Here is a 24,229-nt window from a genome sequence, read left to right as displayed (position 1 = left end):
AGGCTGGTGGAAATGAATGAGTGAGTGAGGGTGGAGAGAGCGAGTGACAGAAGGAGGGGGGATGGAGTGAGCAGGGGAGGGGCCTCAGAGAAGGGGCGGGGCAGGGGGAGGGGCAAGGATGTTTGATTTTGTGCAAGTAGAAAGTTGGCAACCAGAACTAAGTGACTTTTACGCAAACTAAAAATACAGTCACAAAAATACAGTAAGGTAAAACCAGCAACCTTCCTTCCCCCAAATCCCCAAACTAGGAAAATGTTTTACCTACAAATGCCAGATGTCAATAAGCCTCTCCCTTCCACAAAACCCTGGCAAACAGATGGGCTTTGCAGCATATCCTGAAGTTTGGGCTGCTTCAGATGAGGCTTTGCAAAGTCAAGAGGCCCTCATGGAGAACACCCTGCTAGCAGATCCCTCCCTTTTAAACTGAGGGGAATGTCTCCCCAGACTGTAGTTATGACGCATGGGGGAGAGGGCGTATAGTTTATAGGTCAAAAACAGAAACCCCCCAGCAGCCAGTGTAGGTCCTAGAATGCTGGTGTTATGGTCTCACAGCAAGATCCCTTGTTCAATAAGTTTGCTACTTCATCCTGAACTGTTACTGATTTCCCGGTTCATTTAAGGTGTATCCCCTGTAAAATGCATTGCGGTAATCTTGTCTTCAGGTCACAAGACATGAATCAGTCTCCAGACTAAGCATAGGTAAAAAATATCCATCCAGGCCAACTGCTGCTATAAGATTATCTAACCGTATGTGGGGAATCTGACAGTACTATCACATGCTGTATGGGAGAGAGCTAAGTGTAAAGGGAATGCTTGTCTCTCTCAATAGCTGAAGTTGGTCCAGTAAAAGTTATTACCTCACCCACCTTCTAGTGATTTCATTATCCACTATAACCTAACAAGGAGTAGTAAGTGAGATTAGCATTGCCGGAATGTAATGAAGAATTCTTAGCTGAAATTGCACATCCTAAACAACCTCCAACAAGTGCGTATTTTCTAAGAATTAGAGGAAAGGACTTGAAGTCAGGCCTACAGGCTTCTACTCCCAGCATTACTAATTTTTTGACCACGAACAAGTCGCTCGCCCTATCTGTCAAACAGGTATAATTATTTTATGAATACCTATTTCACAAGCAGGTTCACAGGTTTAATTAATTACTGTTTGTAAGTGCATTGAGGTCATCATGGGGAAGTGCAACATACTACTGATTAACGGTACTAGCTAGTAATATAGGTATGTTAGCTAGTTATACATAGCCAGCTGGAGAGCGAGAGAGATCTATCTGTAATTCTGTATCTTTATCTAGTATATCTGCATATAAAAATCAAGGAAATATATATAATTTGTACTTATTTCTCTCCTCCTGTCTGACTATTGCTAACATAAGTATAGCAAGGCAATACTATTCACCTGGCCAATACATGCTGAATGATATTACAGTTAGGGTGCAGTGTTTCATTAGAGATCTCCGTGAAATTTAAAGCTAGATACTAGCTGTGTGATGTTTTATTGTGTATGTTCTTAACCGGTTACATAAAATGAGGATGTCTAACTGGTACCAGTAAATTGTATTGAACTGTGCTTAGATTAGTTATTAAATGAAGGCGTTGGGCTTCTGATCACCATTGTGGTGCTGTAAGCACAAGATCATCCTTCTGCCCTTATGGACCTACGGAGAGCGTCACAAGCCCATAAGATGTCCCTGGGTTAAGGACTAGAGCTTTACAAATACCTGATTTTTTTTTATTTGCCGACTGATGTGGAAATAATAAAAAAAAAATGCAACTTTTTGATGAACCAAAAAGTTGAAAAAAATCTGGATGGGGTTGAGTGGGGAATTGATTTAATTTTGTTACTCAGGGGTTTGGGGGGTGGGGGTTACATTTTTAAATAAATTTGAAGAAAATTTACAAATGAAAAGTAGTTTCAAATCAAAAAAGTTTTGAAAATATTGGAACAAAATACTTCAATTTTTTCCAATTTTTATTAAGTGAAAGAATTGGGCGAATTCAACACCAATTCACAAAATGTATCAATCAACTAGAAACTGCATTTTTTAGCCCCCCAAAAAAGTTTTTCCCAAAAAAATTTGCCCAGCTCTATTAAGGAGTTTTTATTTGGCTCTCTGAGTTATCTGACAGATGTGTAATATTCCATGTAGGATTTAGCAGCTTCTGCACATCTGAGGGTGTCCATTACAATTATTATCTGAGAGGCAACAGTGTGTTCAACAGTGTGCCTTGGTTATTCCATTAAATATATGAAATATATTGTGCTTTTGTGTTCATGACATACATTAGTGTCAGAAGCGCAAGTATAACTGATGTGCAAATAGGTAAAGTTACTTATTTTGATATTCAAGCACCCGGGCACAGATGATGCACACCTCTTTTATCATGTATTTTCAAGGACCACAGTGCCTTGTCTCAGCTGCTATAGTTTTGAGCTGTGCCTGATAGTGATCCCTCATGCATTTTGTTCCATATTGTTGGTACACATGAAGGGACTGGAAATGGGAATCAAGCCCTGACAATGTACGTTAAAGGACAAGTAAATACAGTGCAACACTATGGATTGTAAAGATTTCTCTAGTGAGTGCATTGCATATATTATCAACAAGTTTGCTCTCTTACAGTTCTCGCAGAGTTTGTTATGCTGTACTTGGACACAAGTAAATAGGCAACAGTAAGACATAAATATGAATTAAAAACCAGAATTGTGTTTTATAATGGAATGAACTATTGAAAAGAGGGGTTTTAATGGTGATGTGAGCAATTAATACAAGAGCATTGACCCCTCTGAGTCATGATTGCAGTTTGATCCATGGAGTTCTGTGTTGCTAGGGATTAATGAGCTGTTGAATAAGGTTATGGACCTTCATTTAGACTAGATTATGATTGTGTGGTTGGTGAAGGGGAAAGTTGCTTTCCTCCATGCTATGTAGCTGCAATTGTCATGCAGGAAAAAGAGATGGTAAGGACAGGTACAGTGTATAAATCTTTCTGATTCTATACTGTTGCCAGAACATGTTGCCTCTTGCCTACTGATTAGAATACATTTGAGTTGGACCAATAAAATAGATGTCCGTATTTTAATCAGCCTTTTTCTTGTAGAAAAAAATACTTAAACTAAAAGAATTTTGAGGGGAAATGAGAAAAGAAAAGGCAAATAAAGGATTTAGGCAAAACCGTATTGTTTCTCGTCTAACTCCAACAACACACACAAAACACCGCCATGCATACACATGCAGATTGACATTCTGCAACTTCTGCATAAAAATTACTACCAGATTTAGGCCGATTACAAGCTACATAGATAGCCAAATCACAGAGGCTTTTCTCTGATATTTAGGAAAAGTTGTCCCACTCCCATCAGTTGTAGTGTGACACAATAACTCACTTTCTTAAGGTACAAAACTAGATAGTGAACACCATACAAAGTAATTTTATGGAAGCTACACTGAGCCCATGTTAATCTTTAAAACACACAAATATTACCAATAAACAAGGATGCCCCTTAGTTGCTCAGGATGAGGGTAGAGAGATGTGGACTGTGGGTGATGGAAGGTAGATAATGGAGGTAATGTCACTGTATGTATGCATGTTTACTGTGCCTTATGCAATTGGGCCCTGATCCTAATTGTGGTTTTTAGGTGGTACTGTAAAACTACTACTAATAGTGTGTTTACCACTGGGGGAATTCTGCGCCACTGCGCATGCACAGAATTTATGTCTCTTGCAGATTTCTTTGCTTCCCCCCAGAAAAATGACTTTCTGATGGGGAAGCAAGTGGAAGCCACAAGAGTGGTCATGCACCCCTCCCCAGCAGTATGTTTTGGGTGCCCAGGGCAGCCAACAGAGAAGTAAATCACTGTGGGGCAGGAAGCGGGATTGGGGAAGCTGGTGGCTCCTCCCTGCACTGGGCTTAGCTGCTAGTCCCAGCTGGGCTGGGGAGGACAGGACTTCCTCTTCCCCTATACTGCATCCAGGGCTGGGTCAGGACCCCCCCCCCCGCCCCAAGATTTTTCAGTGGACTGCAGGAAGCTCTGCAAACTCCCCACCCCCACCCCACTTCCTGCACCCATTGCTCCTCAGCTGCAGGGGGAGGGATCCCTGTACAGGGAGCTGCTCTCCCATCTGCTCAACCCTGTGCATCCAGACCCTCCCACCCAGCCTCACCTCCCCCCACACTCAGAAACCCCCTGATGAGCCCCACTCCCTCTGCACCTGGACTACCCTGACGAGTCACCTGCACCTGGATCTCCACTCCACTGAGCCCCCCCTCACTCAGAACCCCCTGCCGAGCTCTATCCCCCCCCCCACTGAGCCCTAACCACCTTCACCTGGACCCCCCTGAAGAGTCCCATTACTGTTGCACCCAGAACCCCCAACATGCCCCTGAGCATCCAGATCCCCCCACACATACCTGGATGCCCCACTGAGCCACCCGCACCCAGATTGCCCCACACAGAACCCTTTCAACCCATCCCACACTAAGCACCTACACACTTGGATCCTGCCTGCCCACACCTGGTGCACCTGGCATGGAGGGACAAGGCACTGGGGTGTTTCTGGGGCAGTCCGGTCCTTGAGCTGCATCAGGGTTGGGTGCAGCCTCACCGCTGAGTCCATGTCCCGGAGTGGGGGAGCTGCACAGTAATCTACCACCTTTTGTGCAGCCAGTGGCCTGTGCTCCCCAATGCCATGCTGGAGCCTTCACATTTATGTGACAAATAAAATTTTGCAGAATTTTTAATGCGGGGGGGCAGAATTTTTAATTTTTTGGCTCAGAATTCCCTCAGGAGTGTGTGTTGTACAATTGGGCCAAATTCTCCTGCCAGTTGTATTGGTGCAACCCTTCCCTGCCATGGAGAACCCATATTGCTTGTAGTGAGGAACGCTGCCTTTGAGAGTTAGATTATGCTCTGCTTGTTACAGGTTAGTGAAGTGAAATGGGACTCTTAAACGGATTTCAGGGGAAATGGGAAATCAGTCCTGTAGCCTTACACCCAAGGGAGAACCCTGTAACGATGCATGGCTTATATAACGAGACTTCCAAGTCTACATTTTACATCAGGCTTTGTCACTCTTGCTACCTGTGAATGCGTTCAGCTAGTAATACTGCTCTTTAAAGAGCCCCTCAGTACTTTGCAGTGACTGCTGGTCTATATAATGAAGTCCTGCTGCTTTGGAGCCCCCTACTGGAATGCAAACTTGTGTATAATACAGACTCAGGCACTGAAGCAGCTGCCTCCATATGGCTCCTTAATCTGGAAGAATCTGCAGCTGTGGATAGCAGATACAGTAGATCTGGGATAAAGGCTAATTTATTTTACTTTGATATTGTGTTCTTATTTTTCTGGGTGGGACAGGACCCCCCGTGCCTTGATGGCAGAACCGGTTGCTGCATTTCTGGAGACTATTCCTCTTGCTTTTGCTCATCAGTCACTGAACTGATGGCTTCGTTTCTCTCAGATAAGAAACAACGTGTGTTTGTTAACTGGGAAGCAGGTGTTTTAATTGGTTCATCTGTCTGACTCAACAGGAGCGGCTCCTGCTCTCTGTACTCCCTCGTCATGTTGCCATGGAGATGAAAGCCGACATTAATGCCAAACAGGAGGATATGATGTTTCATAAGATCTACATCCAGAAGCACGATAATGTCAGGTAAGAACTGCTGACTGAATCCCAGCTGGCAAGGAAAGTGGGGGGCCTTACTGAGCCCCACCTTTTAGTTACAGAGAATTAAAGTAGCAGGTGGCAGGGACACACAATCCAAAATAAATAACATCTAGAAAATTGCTTTAAAAAGCAGCGCCAACAAACAGTGAGTTGTGTGTGGGATGGGATGGAAGCATCCTCTGTATCTGCAACATCTTCCTTTCAGGAAGTAGTTTTTACGATATCCCTCTTTCAAGAACTTTTCCTGGGATCCTTCACACTTTTTAGAAAGGTGCTGGGGAGTCCTGTGTTGTTTGGTTGCTTGTTTAATTATCGAGTAAACCATCCTAGTTACCTCAGCTTGCACTCCTTTCTGACTTGCAACACCTGGGTGAAAAAAGAACTGCAGAGTCTTAAAATGACTTGAATATTCATCACTAGCCTTAAACAACAAGCTTTGTAATCAGTGAGAACCAACTCCTAGCAGCTACTCCAGTAACAGACAGTGCACCAGTGTTCCACAGCTCTCTGGTCTCGCCCTTTAGAGAAAGTCCCACAAGAAACAGACACTGAATCTGTGGCAAGCAGTGCACAATCAAATACAATGTTTGTATTGCTGAGAGGAAGCCCAGTCTTGCAAGTTTCTAAGCACCGTCACTCCCATTGATTTCAAGGGGTTCTTCATCACATCATGTGTTTGGGCTTTTTGTGAGCATTGGGAGATACAGGGGCAGCTTGGCTAGTGCGAGAGGACTGGTTGGCATCAATTCATGTGTTTGGGAGAACAGAGAGGGGACGAGAAGAAATATTAATTTATCTTGACATTTTTAAAGGAGCAAAATCTGATGCCCACAGGATGTTGATGAATAATTTAATTTTGATGTGACTTATCTCTGCTGCAGTAGTAAACCTGCGTGGGGTTATTTTGGCCTTCATTGAGCCAGACTCTGAAGTGGTTTGGTAGCTCTCCTCCAGCCATGGCACTAGATAAACTAGGGAAGAAAGGTTTCAAAGTAGCAGCCGTGGGTGCCACAAGTACTCCTTTTCTTTAGGGAAGAAAGCTTTCCCTTCCCTCTCATCAATGCCCCACAGGGTAGATTATATCTGTTACTCAAATGAGACAGTTTTTCTCAACAACTTGTGTGACATGCTTTACTACCCTGATTTGTGTTTGGTATCCAACGCAATTTATAACCTGATACTTGGTAACCAACAAATACAATTAAAATAGGTTTACTGTGTCTCCAATTTATGTACTATCCTTCTGTGATTAGTAATTTATTATTATTTGTGTTACCATGGCACCTGGCAGCCCCTAGTCGTTGTGCTAGGTTCTGTACAAATACAGAACACAGAGGCAGTCCCTGCCCCAAAGAACTTGCAGTCCCATTCTTTGATTCGAGGCAGTAAAACACAGTTAACCTATTCAGACTTGTCAAAGCAGTTGAAAGCAACGACAATCTGATGTGTCTGTAGCTGTAAAAAAGCATAACAGGTGACTAGAAAATGGCAACAAATGTCAGTGTTATGGACTATTCATGTGGAAAGCCCAATGAAATCAGTGGGAGACTTTCCATTGAATTTAATGGGCTTAGATCAGGCCTCTGTTTTTGATTGTAACCTGGACATATCAAATGGTCTGGTAACTCTGATATCCATGCATGGGTAGGATGTAAGACAAAAATTTAATCAGCTATGAAAGGCTCCTTTAATGATGTAAAAGTAAATTATACAGCTTTGAAATGAATGCAGATTTTTATGGTAACTGGTGTAGTGATTTTAAATCAGAGACAGTATATTACATCAAAAGAGTACTTGTAACAACATGAGCTACCACATTCTTTATGACAGGTTTCATTTTTTCCTATTCAATTTGTTTGGGAAGAGTTTGTAACTTCAGCGTGATCGGATGGTGGTCACAATTTCTCTTGAAGAAAAATGACTTCTTCTGAGTACCTAAAAGTTGGCTTGATATTTGAATAGCATGTGACTAGTTGTACTAGAGCAGTGGTTCTCAAACTTTTGTACTGGTGACCCCTTTCACATAGCAAGCCTCTGAGTGCGACCCCCCCTTATAAATTAAAAACACTTTTTTATATATTTAACACCATTATAAATGCTGGAGGCAAAGCAGAGTTTGGGTGGAGGCTGACAGCTCGCGACCCTCACTGTAATAACCTTGCGACCCCCTGAGGGGTCCCAACCCCCAGTTTGAGAACTCCTGTACTAGAGGAAGCAATACAGGACAACCACATATCATCATATTGGGTAGTATTCAACCAGCTTTATGTGATGTTGCAATTCCTGGATTTGGAATAGAGGACATGCAAATAAAATCATCTTTATGAAGATTTGATTGTCTTTTTAGGACAATACTTCATCTGAAATTTTGTTGGATATTATAGAAACCTTCCTCAAATAACTGGGGGCAAGCTTAACTGTTGTTTCATCTTTATTTCATTGAAACCATATTACATAAAGTTGGGCTGAGATACACCTTTCCCCTAGATATTTTATCTTCAGTACAGACTCTTCTTTAACAAACAATCAAAAATAAATTCTACCAGAGTTAAAGGATAAAATAGAATACTGAGTTCCACTAGTAATTGATAGGGTCACAATGAGCAAATAAATATAGTCATTACACTTGAAATTATATAATGCTAATAGTTCTCTCTTCAACTCTAAAATCTGATTAGAATTTTTCAGATAAGTCATACTTAATATGATGACTTCTTCAGCTGAGGAGGTGTAATAGCTTATTTCAAATGAGATGAGACAATAACAGATTCAAAGGAGATATTTGCTAGTCCTGGAGTAAGAGGTGCTATAAGAGATATGCACCGCCTTAACATCCAACCAGGAATTGGATCCAAAACAGAGGTCACCCTCAATCCATGTATCATGTCTTTGATATGAAATGCAGAAACCTTATTAGAGTTTCTTGAGGGTCTCTAGGCAACAAGTTAACAAAGCTAGAAACAGAGAATAGCTGACTTAATATACAGTTTGTTCTTAGTGATTTGAAACTTGTACAAGAAGTAATTACAGATGTTATTGCAGCTGCTATTAGAGGGGTTTAGAAGATTGTTCCATTTTTTTCCTGATTGTTTTCTTCCCTTTTTGGTCTATGTATTATGAAGAAGGGTCTCAAGGCAATTCTTCCCCCATGCAAAATGAGCCCCCCTCAGTTCAGATAGGGTATTGTGGTATTTGATCTTGCAAGTCTTATTTTAAATTCTCTGTCAATGCTGCATCAAAACCCAATGTGTATCAGCTACAAATTATTCAGATTATCCTACAGTGCCTCCATGGATTTCTGTAATATTCCATTTAGTCTAACCCTTATCTTGCGGGCATTCGAGATAGAGGGACATGTGTAGTTCCCAAGGCTTAGAGACACTTATTTGATCATGCTGAATGTCATGTTGCTTCAATGCTCTGTCCCTCTGTCTCGAATGCCTGCAAGATAAGGGTTAGACTAAATGGAATATTACAGAAATCCATGGAGGCACTGTAGGATAATCTGAATAATTTGTAGCTGATACACATTGGGTTTTGACGCAGCATTGACAGATAGAGAATTTAAAGTAAGACTTGCAAGATCAGAGTCACAAACCAATAAACGAGAATCTAAAAGTTGTTTAAGATGCCAGGTTATATACATGAATCAACAATTTTAAAGGGGGAGTTTGAGCTGAAAGAGAAGAATTGATAGTCAAATATGACCTCAAGTTGATTACCAATAGCAGGAGAGAAATAGTAACAGAGATGACAAAATCCAGTGAAGGAACCGTTGGTATAAACAGACAAAACCTTTTATTATGTTTTTAACCAAGGTTGCTAAGTAACATTAAAGGTGAAACATGCATACCAAAGAACATTACAATCCAAAAAAAACCCACAGCCCAAGGATATGAAAACACAAAATCATCACAGATAGAGTCTACAGAGAACATAAAGATTGGGGGAGTGGTGAATAATGAAGAGGACAGGTCACTGACACAGAGTCGTCTGGATTGCTTGGTAAACTGGGCACAAGCAAACAATATGTATTTTAATAAGGCCAAATATAAATGTATACATCTTGGAATGAACAGTATAGGCCATATTTACAGAATTGGAGACTCTATCCTGGGAAACAGTGAATCTGAAAAAGATATGGGGGCCCTGGTGGATAATCAGCTGAACATGAGCTCTCTGTGCGACATTGTGGCAATCCTTGGATGCATAAACAAAGGAATCTTGAGGAGTGGAGAGTTTATTTTACCTCTCTAGCTGGCACTGATGCAACTGCTGCTGGAATACCATGTCCAAGAAGGATTGGAGAGAATTCAGAGAAGAACCAGGAGAAAGATTAAAGGCCTGTAAAACATACTTTGTAGTGATAGACTTAAGGAGCTCAATTTATTTAAGTGATGAAGAGACGGTTAAGGGGTAAGTCTATAAGTATCTCCATGGGGAACTTTGTTTGATAATGGGCTCTTCACTTTGACAGAAGATAAAGGTAAAACAAGATTCATTGGCTGGAAGTTGAAGCTACACAAATTCAGACTGGAAATAAGGTTGCAAATGTTTAACAATGAGGGGAATTAACCCCTGGAACAATTTATCAAGAGTTGTGGTGGATTCTCCAGTACTGGCAAGTTTAACGTCAAGATGGGACGTTCTTTTCTAAAAGAGCTACTCTAGTTCAAACAGGAATTATTTCCAGGAATTTCTGTGGTCTGTGTTGTCCAGGAGGTAAGGCTAGATGATGATCACAGTGGTCTTCCTGGCCTTAGTCTCTAGGAAGCATATTGAAGTATAGAAGTAGACAAATATAGACAAGTTGATAAATATTCAAATATCCTAACAGCTTGATCCTTTAAATAGATATACATATGGAAAAATATAACATGGCACATTCCAAAGATATCCTTCACTTTGCCCCTCTCTTTGAGTCATAGAATCATAGAATATCAGCGTTGGAAGGGACCTCAGGAGGTCATCTAGTCCAACCCCCTGCTCAAAGCAGGACCAATCCCCAGTTTTTGCCCCAGATCCCTAAATGGCCCCCTCAAGGATTGAACTCACAATCCTGGGTTTAGCAGGCCAATGCTCAGAGTAAATTCCTGAAAGGTGCTGAGTTGAAGGCACTCGGCACCTTGTAGGATCAAACATTTTAGATGGTAAACTCTTCTGGTCATGGACCTTGCCTCCTCCATGTTCAGCAGAATATTAAGGACCTTATCCAAAGCCCATTGAAATCAATGGAAAGACCATCAGTCACTTCAGTGGGCTTTGACTCCAGCCTCAGCACTATCAGCACTTAAAAGATAGTAACTAGAAAATGCAAAGGTACAAAATAAGTATCAAGTGCCCAAATCAAATCCCTTAAGAATTTTGGCGTACATTCTGCCACATTTACTTTTGTTAATCAATATGAATAAAGGTGAAGGATTCTATGTGTTAGGCCATGTCTGGACAGGAAAAATAGGTTTTGTTTTAAGCATGCTAGCTAGCATGTTTTAACTAACACCTCTTTAGACACTAGATTATATTGGGCTTCGTGCCTCTTGAAAACATGTTAGCTGGTTGTGGTCGAAGCGAGAAGGGAGCCTAGATATTTCCTCAACCAGCTAACACTTTAAAAGAAAAAAAGAGAGAGTGAGTGTTAAAAGCACATGCTTAAGTGCTTTGCTAAATTGATGCCTTAATTAATATGTTTTAAACCAGGAGTCTCAAGGTCCCGGCCCGCGGGCCATCTGTGGCCCAGAACCTCCCCACTGCGGCCTGCGGAGAAGAGACGCATGCAGACATGCTGCCGGCAATGTCTGCTGCAGGCACCACTCCCTGCAGCTCCCATTGGCTGGAGGAGAGGGACAGAGATACCATCATTAGTTGCTGGGCGGAGTCAGCCAGTGAGGCAGCATCATTAGTTGCTGGGCAGAGTCAGCCATGGAGGCAGCATCATTAGTTGCCGGGCAGAGTCAGCCATGGAGGCAGCATCACTTTTTTCCACAATGAATATAAACAAGTCAAAATACCGAACACAACTATCTGATGCCCACCTTGGTGCAATCCTGAAGGTTTCAACTGCTCAGTCACTGAGGCCAAACATCAACAAACTGACAGAACTGAAGCATTGCCAGGTGTCTGGCAAACACTAAAAACTCTCTGGCAGGCAAATAATTGTATAAAGTTGTATGACAGTTTTATTATTTCTAAGAAATTTGAAATAAAAAATACAATATAAATGTTTTCTTTTCTGAACACCATCTTCAGTGACATTATTGGCCCGCTGGGAGGATTTGAGGACTGGCACTGGCCCTAAGGTAAATTGAGTTTGAGACTCCTGTTTTGAACACTAGAGTAAACAGGTTTTAAGTGCCAGTTGAAGTCAATGGGACTTCAGTATACATTTGAAGTTAAGTATGTGCTCAAGTATTTTGCTGAATTGGGGCCTAAAATGTGCTATGTAATTCCTTTTCAAACTCAGTCTATTTTCCTAGCCTACACATGGCCTTATTGAAAGCAAAGGGCAAATGACTTTAGAATTAGTACATCTCCTCTACCTGTACTTCAGAGAAATGAAAAAATAAGTAAGAGTACCGGAAAAGGAGATGTGATTTGGAACAAATGACTCCTTTTACTCTAGGAGTCAGGCATGAAGTCCATTGCCTTGAGTGGGCTCAGTAAAACCTTCTCTACTGGAAATTATTCTTTACTGCGGGACCTTTTTAAAGCTATATGTGTACCTAGAACCTTGTTGGTGGGCGCAGTGTGCAAATCAAATAAATAAAGGAATGTAACTGAAAATTAGCAGGCATGCTTTTCCCTTTAATCTGTGCAACAGTCAAGGAAAGCTTTTTGTTTGAGGTTGGAAAAATCCAACCAGTCTTGTTTGTTTTTCAGTGTTTTAAAATGTAAAAAGATCTAAGTTCTATATTAGAGAAAGGTCATTGTGTCAAGGCAATTCAGAAACATGTTAAATCAGTGCAGGGGTCTGTGCCTGCCCATTGAATGTGGCTTCCTGTTGATGATTAATGAACAGAAACATTTCCTTCCTAGTTAATAGAAGTGGCAAAAGTTTGTTTATTTATTTATTTATTTATTGTTTTCACTTGAATTTTGTAAATCATTCTCCTAACAAAACTCTTCTAGTGATCTCTCACATTAGCTAAAAGAGGCTGATCTTGTTGTCTACTGTGTTTTGGTTTACATTTGCATTTATTGATTCAAAGATGATTTTAGGATTATTCCTGTAATATCCAACCTCTGAGAACAGTCATTCTACTAATGCTTCATAGATAGGGAAGGCAAAGTGACCTGATAGTCATTGTGGAAGTAATGCAGCTGACTGCAACCATAGGTTTGATCTGAGCAGATTCAGCTCAGCCTTTTGACCTTCTGAAGCAGGTACATTGAGCTCCCTGAAGTCTGTGTGTTTAGGTCTCTTGGATGAAGCCCTTATGAGCTTCCAGGTCCTGTCTGCTCCATGTGCACCTTGTGAAGAACCTGAAGAAAAAAAGGCTTTTACCTGGTATCCTTACCCAGAAATTCTCCTAATCCTTCACAGTTTTGCAGCGCATTCTGTGTCAGTTGTCTGCCTGGCTGCTGCCGCACGCATTTTTGGTATGTGCTTGAAGCATATACATTTTTTAATTGATATTTACAAGATAGAGTGAACAGAATTAAAAGAGAACTACAAGTGCAATAGTGTGTTACCGTACCTAGAAATCCTGCAAGCAACTTTAGGGTTTCAGAAATATAAAATATATATACAAGTTGTTTATGAATTTTCATGAAGGATGGGCTCAGGATGCAAAATTTGGCTTATGATCATCTAAAGTTTTGAGGATATTTGGAAGCCAAGCTTTTGTTTTGTCCTGTTACAGAGAGAGAGAGGAGCCATTTGCTGAATTCAGATCCAGATAGTCTTCAAATTCTCTAAAGATGACTGGATCTGGGATTTTGTTGAGGACCTATCTTTAATTTTACTTAGTAGGAAAATTGTCTTCTAATGGAAAACGCTGTCTTGTAAACTGTTGTGGGAAGTTACTCTATCTGTTTTGCAATGATGCTCAACATGGAAACCTATCACATCCCTTTCTAAGTGTTATTGACTGTTGATGTTTTTAGTTATTTGTAGTCATGTTTCTTCTGCTAATCTTAATATCTCCTCCACTCCCCCCCAGATGGGTGTGGCTTTTTCACAAAAATATTCAGTTTGTCCACCTTTCCAGAAACTAACCTGTCATATAATAGTACCATGACTCTGTAAGGAATACAACTTTCACAAGTGGACCATTATTGTCCTTCCAAGTGTCTGAGAATAATTTTCCTAGAAATGAAGAGATGAGACTAATTTTCCCAAGATTTTTTCCAGGTATTTTAGATAATTTCCCTATGCATGTGTAACACCGACAGACCCTGGTCGTCGGGCAGGATGGAACCGGGGACCTCTGGAGCTTAGTGCATGAGCCGTTACAGCACAAGCTAAAAGCCAAGTGGCTGTTAGCAGACTCATTTTATGTCTCTCTTTATGTGGTCTCAGTGCCATTAGATGGGACAGAACACCACACCCAGAAGGTGTGTGGGTTACATATTTCCCCTAGCTGAGGAAGCATGTCCCGAGCTTCATAGACTTCCCAGCTGAAATCCCAGACGAGCCCCAACTTGTAATGCCAACAGACCCTGGTCGTGGGCGCGTGGGATCGAACCTGGGACCTCTGGAGTTTCGTGCATGAGCCTCTATGGCATGTGCTAAAAACCAGCTGGCTGTTAGCTAAGGCTGTAGAGCAGACTCATTTTAGCTATCTCTTTCTCTAAGTGGTTTCTGTGCCACGAGGTGAGAGAGAACACCACACCCACAAGGTGTGTGGGTTACACATGCATTGTATTAAAAGTATGTACAAGAGAAATCTTCTGTAGCTGTTGCCTAGGGCCTAGAAACACAGCTGAGCAATGCAGATTCAATGCATTACAGTGTAGTGGTACTCACATTATCCTGTTTGATACAATATGTAAATAAAATATATTTCTTAAGGCATACATATGTGTCCAATATATAGGATTTTCATGAAGAAGTAAAGTGGTACTCTAACCTGAGTGGATAAAAGAAAGTCTGTTCAGAACCTTATTCAGGACTTCCTGGGAATGAGTTCATAGTCTTCTGTTCATTGTTATGGAAAGTAAAGTTCAGAGATTAATTTATCCACAATGAAAATATGATTTCCTGTCAATTTTGGCAGCAAGTTATTTTTCCAGACTCTCCTCTGTTAAAGTATATTTGGAGTGATGGTGGTAGTCAAGATGAAAAGATATTTTGGGTTAATATATTCTACTGCAATGTAAATGAGCAGGTTTTATGAGCTTTTATAGCTAGACTAACATTCTTCCTCCCTGAGTTATTATATGAGAGTTATCTTTGACAAATACAGAACCTTATAGAATGACTTGACCTTTCCCACGTCTGTGTGTTAAATATAAAGCCATTGTCAAATATAATCAGGAAAGGAGTTCCCAAGACCATACCAGTCACTTTTTTGGGGGGGTAAACAACAAGGTGAATTGTGCAATTAAATCAGTTTGTTTTTATCTTGAATGAGATTATAGCTGGTCTAAAAGCACTAAAATATGCATGGATTATGATGCTGAGCTGATATTTTCCAGGTGGAAATTTAAACGTGCAGTGTTGCCTTTGCTATTTATAGTAACCCATTGCCATGATAATGGCTTAATGATATCTAGGTTTAGCCAAATATAGTAATCTCAGTACTAGAGAACAGAGTTCAGATGTCGTCTGTAAAAGAATAAAGGTTGGCAGTGTCACTTAAATTCTTCTGATGAACTGTTTAACAAAATCTATTTTAGAGATGGTATCCAGGCATGGTGAAAGTGACAATTTCCTCTTTATGTAATTCTTGTGAATTGTATACTGAACAAGATTAACCTGATGTTGTAAATTGTTTAAAATAGCTTGACAACTTGGATTATACTGTTTGCAGAAATAAAACAATGGATTCCACTCTCTGTAGGCGCTGTAAATGAGAAACATGTTTAACTACCTTTCCAATTCAATTATGTTCTAGCATCAAAACTTAAAAAAAACCCACCTTAATTATGATTAAACATGTTTTCAATTAGAGAAAATCAGTATAGTTCGACTGAGAATCAGGGTTCTTGGCTTCTAATAGCAGTTTTGCCGCTGATTTACCCTTTGTATAACTCCTCTGTAAAATGGATATAACAATCACTTACTTCACAGGTAAAGTGTGGTCCTTAGCTAATTGTTTGTACAGTTCTTTGAGATCCTAAAATGTAAGGCACTACATAATTGCAAATTATTACTTTTGGATAATAATCTTCAACTAAAATTGCTACAGATCTCAGATTTTCTTCTAGTCTCAAAGTACAATTAAAATTTTCTAGGTATCTATTTTTTCCCCTCAAGCCTAAATGCTTCTTCTTTTAAAGGCGATATCAGTCCAAACACTATGTCACACAGCTTGGTTCTAATTGCAGCTAGTGGATAGATTCCCATAGTATAACTTTAAATGGTTACATTGATGTTAATGCAATAGTTTGTCAACTCGGCTTGCTAATTAAAGGTGTTTTCTTGCTGGCATATGTAGATTTAGCTCTTGATTTTCTGGGTTGCTAAATTACAACACCCTTCTTTTGAAACTGAATGAGTTTATAATGGGGCATATTCTATTATGTCCGGTTCAAATTGGTGCATTCCATCTATAGATAGGTTTGTCATCTGGCTGTTGTTAGTCAATAGCTCATCTGGATTTTTATTTCCGTATTTTCTTCTTAAGGCAGTTGAAGCTAAGTAGAAGTGGGTTTAATTTTACCATCTTCAATAAATAAAAATACCATAGAGTGAATGTGTAATAGTCACTCCCTGGATGTTTTCAGTGATTCCAAAAATAACCCATCATCTCAGCCAATGTTAATGTAGCTACTATTTCCATGGAAAGCATCGTCACTGGGGTGAGGCTGTGCCAGTAAGTGTTTGAATATCTGCTGCCCAGTCCCTCCTCTTCCTTCAGTCTCCCAACTCTGTCAGCTTGTGTAAAGATGATGGTTTATAGTTGAAAACATGGGAGTCTTACGTCAGTCAGGAGCAGGCCAGCAGCAGGTGTTAAACATGTCTGGATTCTGTGCGATACTCTCCATATCAGTCACAGACCAGTGCACAACTTTGGTTTCCTTTCTGGTTTTCTTCATACCAGATGAGATGGCGGAGTGGTGAAAGGATAACAAGGGTACTAGTATTCTGCAGCCTTTCTTTTAGGGGATTCTCATCTAGTCAATGCAGGTTTTTATACTGTGCTCATCATTGTAGTATCTGAGCGCCTTCCAGTAGGGCATTAAGCAACAGGATTACATATTTATCATGTTGTTTGCATCTCCCCAGAGGGAGAAGCATGGATTTGCTATGTTCTTGTTGCGAGTGATCATTTTGCCTCCTCAAAGCCAGTGCCAATACACCTGGTTCTTCAGGGCAGACCTCTTGGGTTCTTTGTGGTGGTTGTGCACTCTATGTGGGGGGGCCTTTGCTGAACTGGAAGGCTACCTTGTAAATAGGCCAGGGAGAGGCTGCATATTCAGGTCTATGTGGATCCAGTGACAGTACACAACTGTTGTAGAGGGGCTGTGCCTGCTGTTGCAGTCCGTAGACGTGAAGTTCAATTTGCGCCAATTATTGAAAAACTCTAGCTTTCTCCTAACTGTCTGAGTCATCCTGTCCACTCATGATTTCTCTGAGGCATGTGATGGAGCAAACAAGAGTCTTCTGGGAAAAGATATATTAAATCTAAAATCTGCCTGTGTATTTACAGTACTCATAGTAGCTGATCTAAAATTGGCTTAAAAGTTATGGGAAACATAGGATCAAAGAGGACACTTCAAAGTAGTATTTAGTCTGCAATTTTATAGCAATTCATCGAATTCTTCTCTACATACCTGCTGTAATGGGGTTTACAAACCCCACACTGAGCATAGGCAGATGGGTGAGGAGCATCTTCCCTACTTACTGCCAGTCAGACTGATCACACCCCATGCAGCGGCCAGAACTGCCTGTCATGGACACATGTCCTTACAGCCGTAACCAATAAGAAACAATCCCAGCTATACAGGGGGGCCCGGGAGAACAGCGAGGGAAAGGAAGGCAGGAAGCCCTGGAACAGCAGAGGGCCAACAGCCCCAGTCCAGATTATGTCTGAGAAACTGACAGGGGAACAAAAGGAGATGGCAAGCCTGGGAGCTTACCGGTTCATAGACTCGACTGAGGTTAAGAGGTTATAGACTGGTATAATTGTAGATGAATTGAAGGGGACCTGTTAGGAGAAAGCTGGGACCCCTAGAGAGACTGCACCAAGAGCAGTTGAAACATATACACAAACATAGCTGCTCATCTTAATATAATAACAGAAGACCAAACACATGGTAACTTGCTTACAGTTTTCATCTGAGAGGCTACAGAGGTGTGTGTATGTGTGTCCACTGAATACATCCGATGAAGTGAGCTGTAGCTCACGAAAGCCTATGCTCAAATAAATTTGTTAGTCTCTAAGGTGCCACAAGTACTCCTTTTCTTTTTGTGTATTAGAGCTGTATCTTGTGCTGTGATCTTGACTACTGCTGGCAACTCCTAAGGTCTTCAAAGGGGACGAAGGAGTCATCTATACTCTAAAGAACAAAATAGCAAAATAATCAGCTGTAAGGCACCCTGTTGGAGTGCATTACTTAAACATTTGTGTGGTAATGAAGACAACAACCAAAAAGTACAGAATACCAGATGACTGCAGATCTGCAGCCCCCCAGCAGTCTAGGCACAAATAGGATGCACTTGTGATGTGTAATTCACACCCTGCTATTCCAGATTTACACAGGGGTCTGTGAAGTCCCCAGGGTGATGGATAGGAGAGTGCTAGATGTTTTAATGATGAAATACTGTGGATAGAGAATTAGAGAGAATAATGAAAAGATTCTCATAGAAGTTTACAGAGGAGTGTTTTAGCTCACCAAGGTTATTTAGAGTCAATTTCTTCTTCAGAATTCTTCAAAATAATGCAGGTCTCATTTTCTGATCACCCTAAAAATAGATCCAGGCAAATCTCAAAGAGTGCTAATTAACCAACTAGGGAGATTCCCTTTCTGCTTCCCATTATTCTCCATGGCATAATGCCAGAATAAGGATTGAATGAGGCATGTAAAATGTGTCCTAATATGTTTAAACTCTACTGCTAGAGACTAAAACTGAGCTCTCCAGTAGCTAAAGTTATACCTCAAAAGACCCATTGAAAGTTAACCAAAGACAGTACTATCTAGTTGAGCAAAATGCAGAGCAGATGGTTTAAGAGGAGGAAAAAAGAAAAGGAGTACTTGTGGCACTTAGAGACTAACCAATTTATTTGAACATAAGCTTTCGTGAGTGAAAGCTTATGCTCAAATAAATTGTTTAGTCTCTAAGGTGCCACAAGTACTCCTTTTCTTTTTGCAAATACAGACTAACACGGCTGCTACTCTGAAACCTAAGAGGAGGAAGTTTATATCACGCTTTGGATGTATTTTTATTATTTTTATTAAATATTCTTTGTACCCCTTTTTCCACCTCTCCTTACATTACAATGAATAAATATTTGACATGGAAGTTTTTCATCCCAAAGTACATTGAACTTCACAAAATCATTTTGTTGAAGAAACAAAATACAATAAATAAACTGCCTGTGCCTTAATTTTTAACCCTTCATCAATTATTGTTGTGAAAGTTTGTTCCTGGCTGTATGTTCATCTTAGAAGAAACTGCAAGAAAGTGACTGAGCGGAGGCAAAGAGTGGGCAAAAAAAATAGGGTGGATTAGGGAGATGAGGTTGAGCAATGGGGAAAAGCACTTTAACAGAGAGACTGTGAATAAAGACAGGTTTCAGAGTAACAGCCGTGTTAGTCTGTATTCGCAAAAAGAAAAGGAGTACTTGTGGCACCTTAGAGACTAACCAATTTATTTGAGCATAAACTTTCGTGAGCTACAGCTCACTTCATTGAATGCATACTGTGGAAAGTATAGAAGATCTTATTATATACACACAAAAAGCATGAAAAAATACCTCCTCCCACCCCACTCTCCTGCTGGTAATAGCTTATTTAAAGTGATCACTCTCCTTACAATGTGTATGATAATCAAGTTGGGCCATTTCCAGCACAAATCCAGGTTTTCTCACCCTCCCGCCCCCCACACACAAACTCACTCTCCTGATGGTAATAGCTTATCTAAAGTGACCACTCTCCTTACAATGTGTATGATAATCAAGGTGGGCCATTTCCAGCACAAATCCAGGTTTTCTCACCCCCTCTCCACCCCCCCCCACACACACACAAACTCACTCTCCTGCTGGTAATAGCTTATCCAAAGTGACCACTCTCCTTACATTGTGTATGATAATCAAGGTGGGCCATTTCCAGCACAAATCCAGGGTTTAACAAGAACGTCTGGGGGTGGGGGGGTAGGAAAAAACAAGGGGGAATAGGCTACCTTGCATAATGACTAAGCCACTCCCAGTCTCTATTCAAGCCTAAGTTAATTGTATCCAGTTTGCAAATGAATTCCAATTCAGCAGTTTCTCGCTGGAGTCTGGATTTGAAGTTTTTTTGTTGTAAAATAGCGACTTTCATGTCTGTAATTGCGTGACCAGAGAGATTGAAGTGTTCTCCGACTGGTTTATGAATGTTATAATTCTTGACATCTGATTTGTGTCCATTTACTCTTTTACGTAGAGACTGTCCAGTTTGACCAATGTACGTGGCAGAGGGGCATTGCTGGCACATGATGGCATATATCACATTGGTGGATGTGCAGGTGAACGAGCCTCTGATAGTGTGGCTGATGTTATTAGGCCCTGTGATGGTGTCCCCTGAATAGATATGTGGGCACAGTTGGCAACGGGCTTTGTTGCAAGGATAGGTTCCTGGGTTATTGGTTCTGTTGTGTGGTATGTGGTTGCTGGTGAGTATTTGCTTCAGGTTGGGGGGCTGTCTGTAGGCAAGGACTTGGCAATCTCCCAAGATTTGTGAGAGTGTTGGGTCATCCTTCAGGATAGGTTGTAGATCCTTAACAATGCGTAGGAGGGGTTTTAGTTGGGGGCTGAAAGTGACGGCTAGTGGCGTTCTGTTATTTTCTTTGTTAGGCCTGTCCTGTAGTAGGTGACTTCTGGGAACTCTTCTGGCTCTATCAATCTGTTTCTTCACTTCCGCATTCTTACAACTACAATACCCACCTGCGGAATGTGTTGCTAATTAGATGTTACTACTAGGACAACCCCAATAATATTCTGACAATAACTTAATTTGTTATCTCCAAAGCCTGCCAGACCCATGAGTTCTGAGTGCAGAGGTACATTGGAGAGACCCTTTGTAAAATATCTTTGGGAGCGTGAAGAAGACGAGAGATGGTGTTTTCAAAGAGCTGAAGGGGGAGTGTTGTAGTGGGATGGGGTAGGGAAGAGAGGGAAAACTGCAAAACACTACATGGAAAGTGAGGAGCAGATACATTGATCATCAGCCTGGGTTGGGGTTGGGGAACAGAGAGAAGGTGAACCATGTCAGGATCTTTTAAAAGTCAATTATTAGGTGGCAAAGCAGGACTGATTAGCAGTTTCCACATATATATTCTCATTTCTGCAATGACTGATGATTCCCAAGAGTGCATTAATTGGGATCAATTTGTGAAGTGAAGAAAATGGAGCTTTGGCTTCTGCAGTAAGCAATTTGATAACTTGTAGCTGTAGATCAAATTGAACTCAGCAGAAACCACATAGTCATCCATAAAAATATAATTATTCTGCTGCTTTGATTTGGGATTCTGTTCAGAGCTACTGTAAATCCCAATCTCTTAGGTTTGAAGACTTTTTTTTTGTTGTTGTTTTTTGGTGGAGAAGCACAGAGGCCTTTTGAGTATACAGTTTCTTCTTTTTCTTGAGGAGAACCCTTACTTATATAAAATAGTAACTGGCAAATACTGCCTCAGCATGAGGAATCTTGGTTTACAGATGAAATGCCATGAACTGGTGTTTGTTTTATAGAATGGAAATGCTGGGTGGGTGGTCTATTTTTTTTTAAGCTACAGTACTGTATGTCATGTTGCAACTGCAACGAAATCAATGAAAAATATTTATGAATTTCTTGCAGGCATGCAAGGTCTGGAACTGCAGTTGTGTGATCTCCAAAAATGTTATTTGTCAGTTTGTGTTCATTGGAAGGATGTTTTTTGAGGTACAGTAGAATGAGAACTAACAGCTTGTCCACACGGACTCGTAATGCATAGCAAGCCAGAGTGTAAATCTACAGCTCTGTAGCCTGCTGTGCACTATGTTGCCATGTGGACTTTGCCACCACATGCTAAAAGTTCTGAATTGCACTTTTGCATACTGCTGCAATACACAAAGCACACGATGGAACTTTTAGTGAATGGTGGCAGGGTCTACATGGCCAGTTATTGTGCGGTGGGCTAGAGCACTGTAGATTTCCATCCCAGCTTGCTATACGCTGACTGCATAGGCAAGCCCTGAATAATATGCTCTAAAAGATTAAAGAAATAATAATCAACAGTCATTACACTAGAGTAACGACAACTAAGTGGAGACAAAAAGGGACCTAGGAAACACAGTGGGGATAGTGGTTAGCACTTTTAAGGATTAGACCAATCATCCTCAGAAAAAGAGTATCTGCCCACTCATTGTCAAAATGGTGTACATTTTAGGAATAGTTCTGGATTTCTCTCTGAAAATAGATATCTAAATAACAGCAACAAGAACCCACCTTCAGATGGCTAGAAGACTTTCCAACCTGCCATACTCCACAAACCTGGAGTGATCATTGCAATCCATACATTCATCAGCTCCAGCTCAGCTATCTCCGCTCACATTACTCAGGAGGGAGTCCGCAGTCACTAAAGAAACTGCAGCTGGAGCAGAACGAAAATGTCTGCCTGCTGACAAATATAAATTGGAGCACATCACTCCAGTGCTTAGATGACTGAGCTGCCTACTCATTGAATATCACATCATCTTCCCCTCCTTGAGCAACACAGCCTCCCGAGGTGGCTGCCATCCTCAAAGATGATGAAAAACTCAACAGATAGTGTAAGGGGAGTAGAAGTGATAGCGGGAGACTGATTTTTTTCAGCACTGGCCCATGACTGTAGAACTTGCTTTCAGAAGTGAGGATGGTTATGAATCTGACCATCTTCAGGACAAAATATAAGAATCATCCCTTAGACATAGCATTCCCATGCATTTGCTCACATTCATGTTCCATTCCAGTGCACACATGCCTCATCCCTCCCCAGCCGTTGACTACACTATTTAAAAAGTGAAATTTGTAATCACTAATCCTGCCTACCTCTGGTCTGGTGTGTTAAGCTACTCATGTGAATATAATTGCTGCCAGGTGCTCAGATACTGCATTGATGACATCCTAACAGTAGCCTACAGAGCTAGTGTAATGCACATTTGCTACTAATTTTCATCGCAAAATATTTCTCATTAAATAAAGGCCTCACATGCTTTGTTTGTTATGCTTGGCATCTTTCTTGTGCTGTAGTCACATCAAATTAGAACCATTGGAATCTCTCCATCTTTCATTTGGTTAGTCTTCAAAATGTTATTCAGTTAGTGCTTGGAAACTGGAATAACAAAAAGCTGTGGAAGTACAAAAAGATCTTCTTTGTTGAGTAATGTATTCAAAATGCCACCTTTAGATGATAAACCTGGAGGCTGTGATGAGTCAGGTAAAATGCTTAGCTCTGGATTCTATTGTAATTAAAAACTCTGGGATTCATGTGGCTATAGCCTTACTTTTAGTCTTTGGTCTCCATATGATCAGTTGGAAAAGATAAGATTCAGTGCTTATTAAATCCCTGACTAGCACTTTCATTAGTGTTTATTAGATCACTGTGTTTTGCTTAAATATATAAATAAAATTAAAGCTTTTATGTGGTTTATTTAATTCTTCCTTTGTGTTCCTTCACGTGCTTTTGGATTATTCTCCCTAAAGACCTAGGAAAACTATTTCTACTAATAGTAAGCCCTGATAGAGCTCCTAGTAAAAACCTAAAGAGCATTTGATATTGGTTGTTCATGGATCATATCTCATAGCTTTGTAGTTTTTCAATTAACCTGTGTCAAATACTGAATTTATATTATTACAGATAATTGAATAAAAAATCCTATGTCATTTTGTTAGGATACTGTCATTTAGAGAGCAGGAAAATATTTCTTTGCATGTGTTTTAGCATTTTACACTTTCAAAACACCATGCTAATATTAACCGCCCTGAGAGGTAGTAAGAATTATCTCCATTTTGTGGATGGGGAAAGGGAGAGACAGAGGATGTGATGGTGATTTGTCTAATGTTAATTAGTGACTCAGTAGGAGAAGCAGATTAGAACTCAGGAGAGACGGATTAGAACTCAGAAGTTCCTGCTCCCCCTCACGTGTTCTAACCACTAGACCTTGCTGCCTCTGATAAGTACATTGCAAAGTAATTATGTTTTAGTAACAAGGGAGAGATGTTCTCA

At 40.6% G+C, this 24,229-nt stretch overlaps 1 protein-coding gene across 2 annotated transcripts in view; it reads left to right on the top strand.

Moving 5' to 3' along the window:
• The window catches only part of ADCY5 (adenylate cyclase 5), a 331,144-nt gene that overhangs the window by 190,407 nt on the left and 116,508 nt on the right, over positions 1 to 24,229 (top strand). For both annotated transcript variants that reach the window (XM_037912014.2, XM_043525548.1), the window contains one exon: positions 5,546 to 5,667. In XM_037912014.2, coding sequence (XP_037767942.1) covers positions 5,546 to 5,667 — 122 coding nt within the window. The remainder of the gene's footprint in view (positions 1 to 5,545; positions 5,668 to 24,229) is intronic.

The sequence above is a fragment of the Chelonia mydas genome, chromosome 11 (assembly GCF_015237465.2).
Source record: "Chelonia mydas isolate rCheMyd1 chromosome 11, rCheMyd1.pri.v2, whole genome shotgun sequence".
Classification (NCBI taxonomy): domain Eukaryota; kingdom Metazoa; phylum Chordata; order Testudines; family Cheloniidae; genus Chelonia; species Chelonia mydas.
Note: the sequence above shows the minus strand (reverse complement) of the source record. Positions and strands in the feature narration are given on the sequence as shown.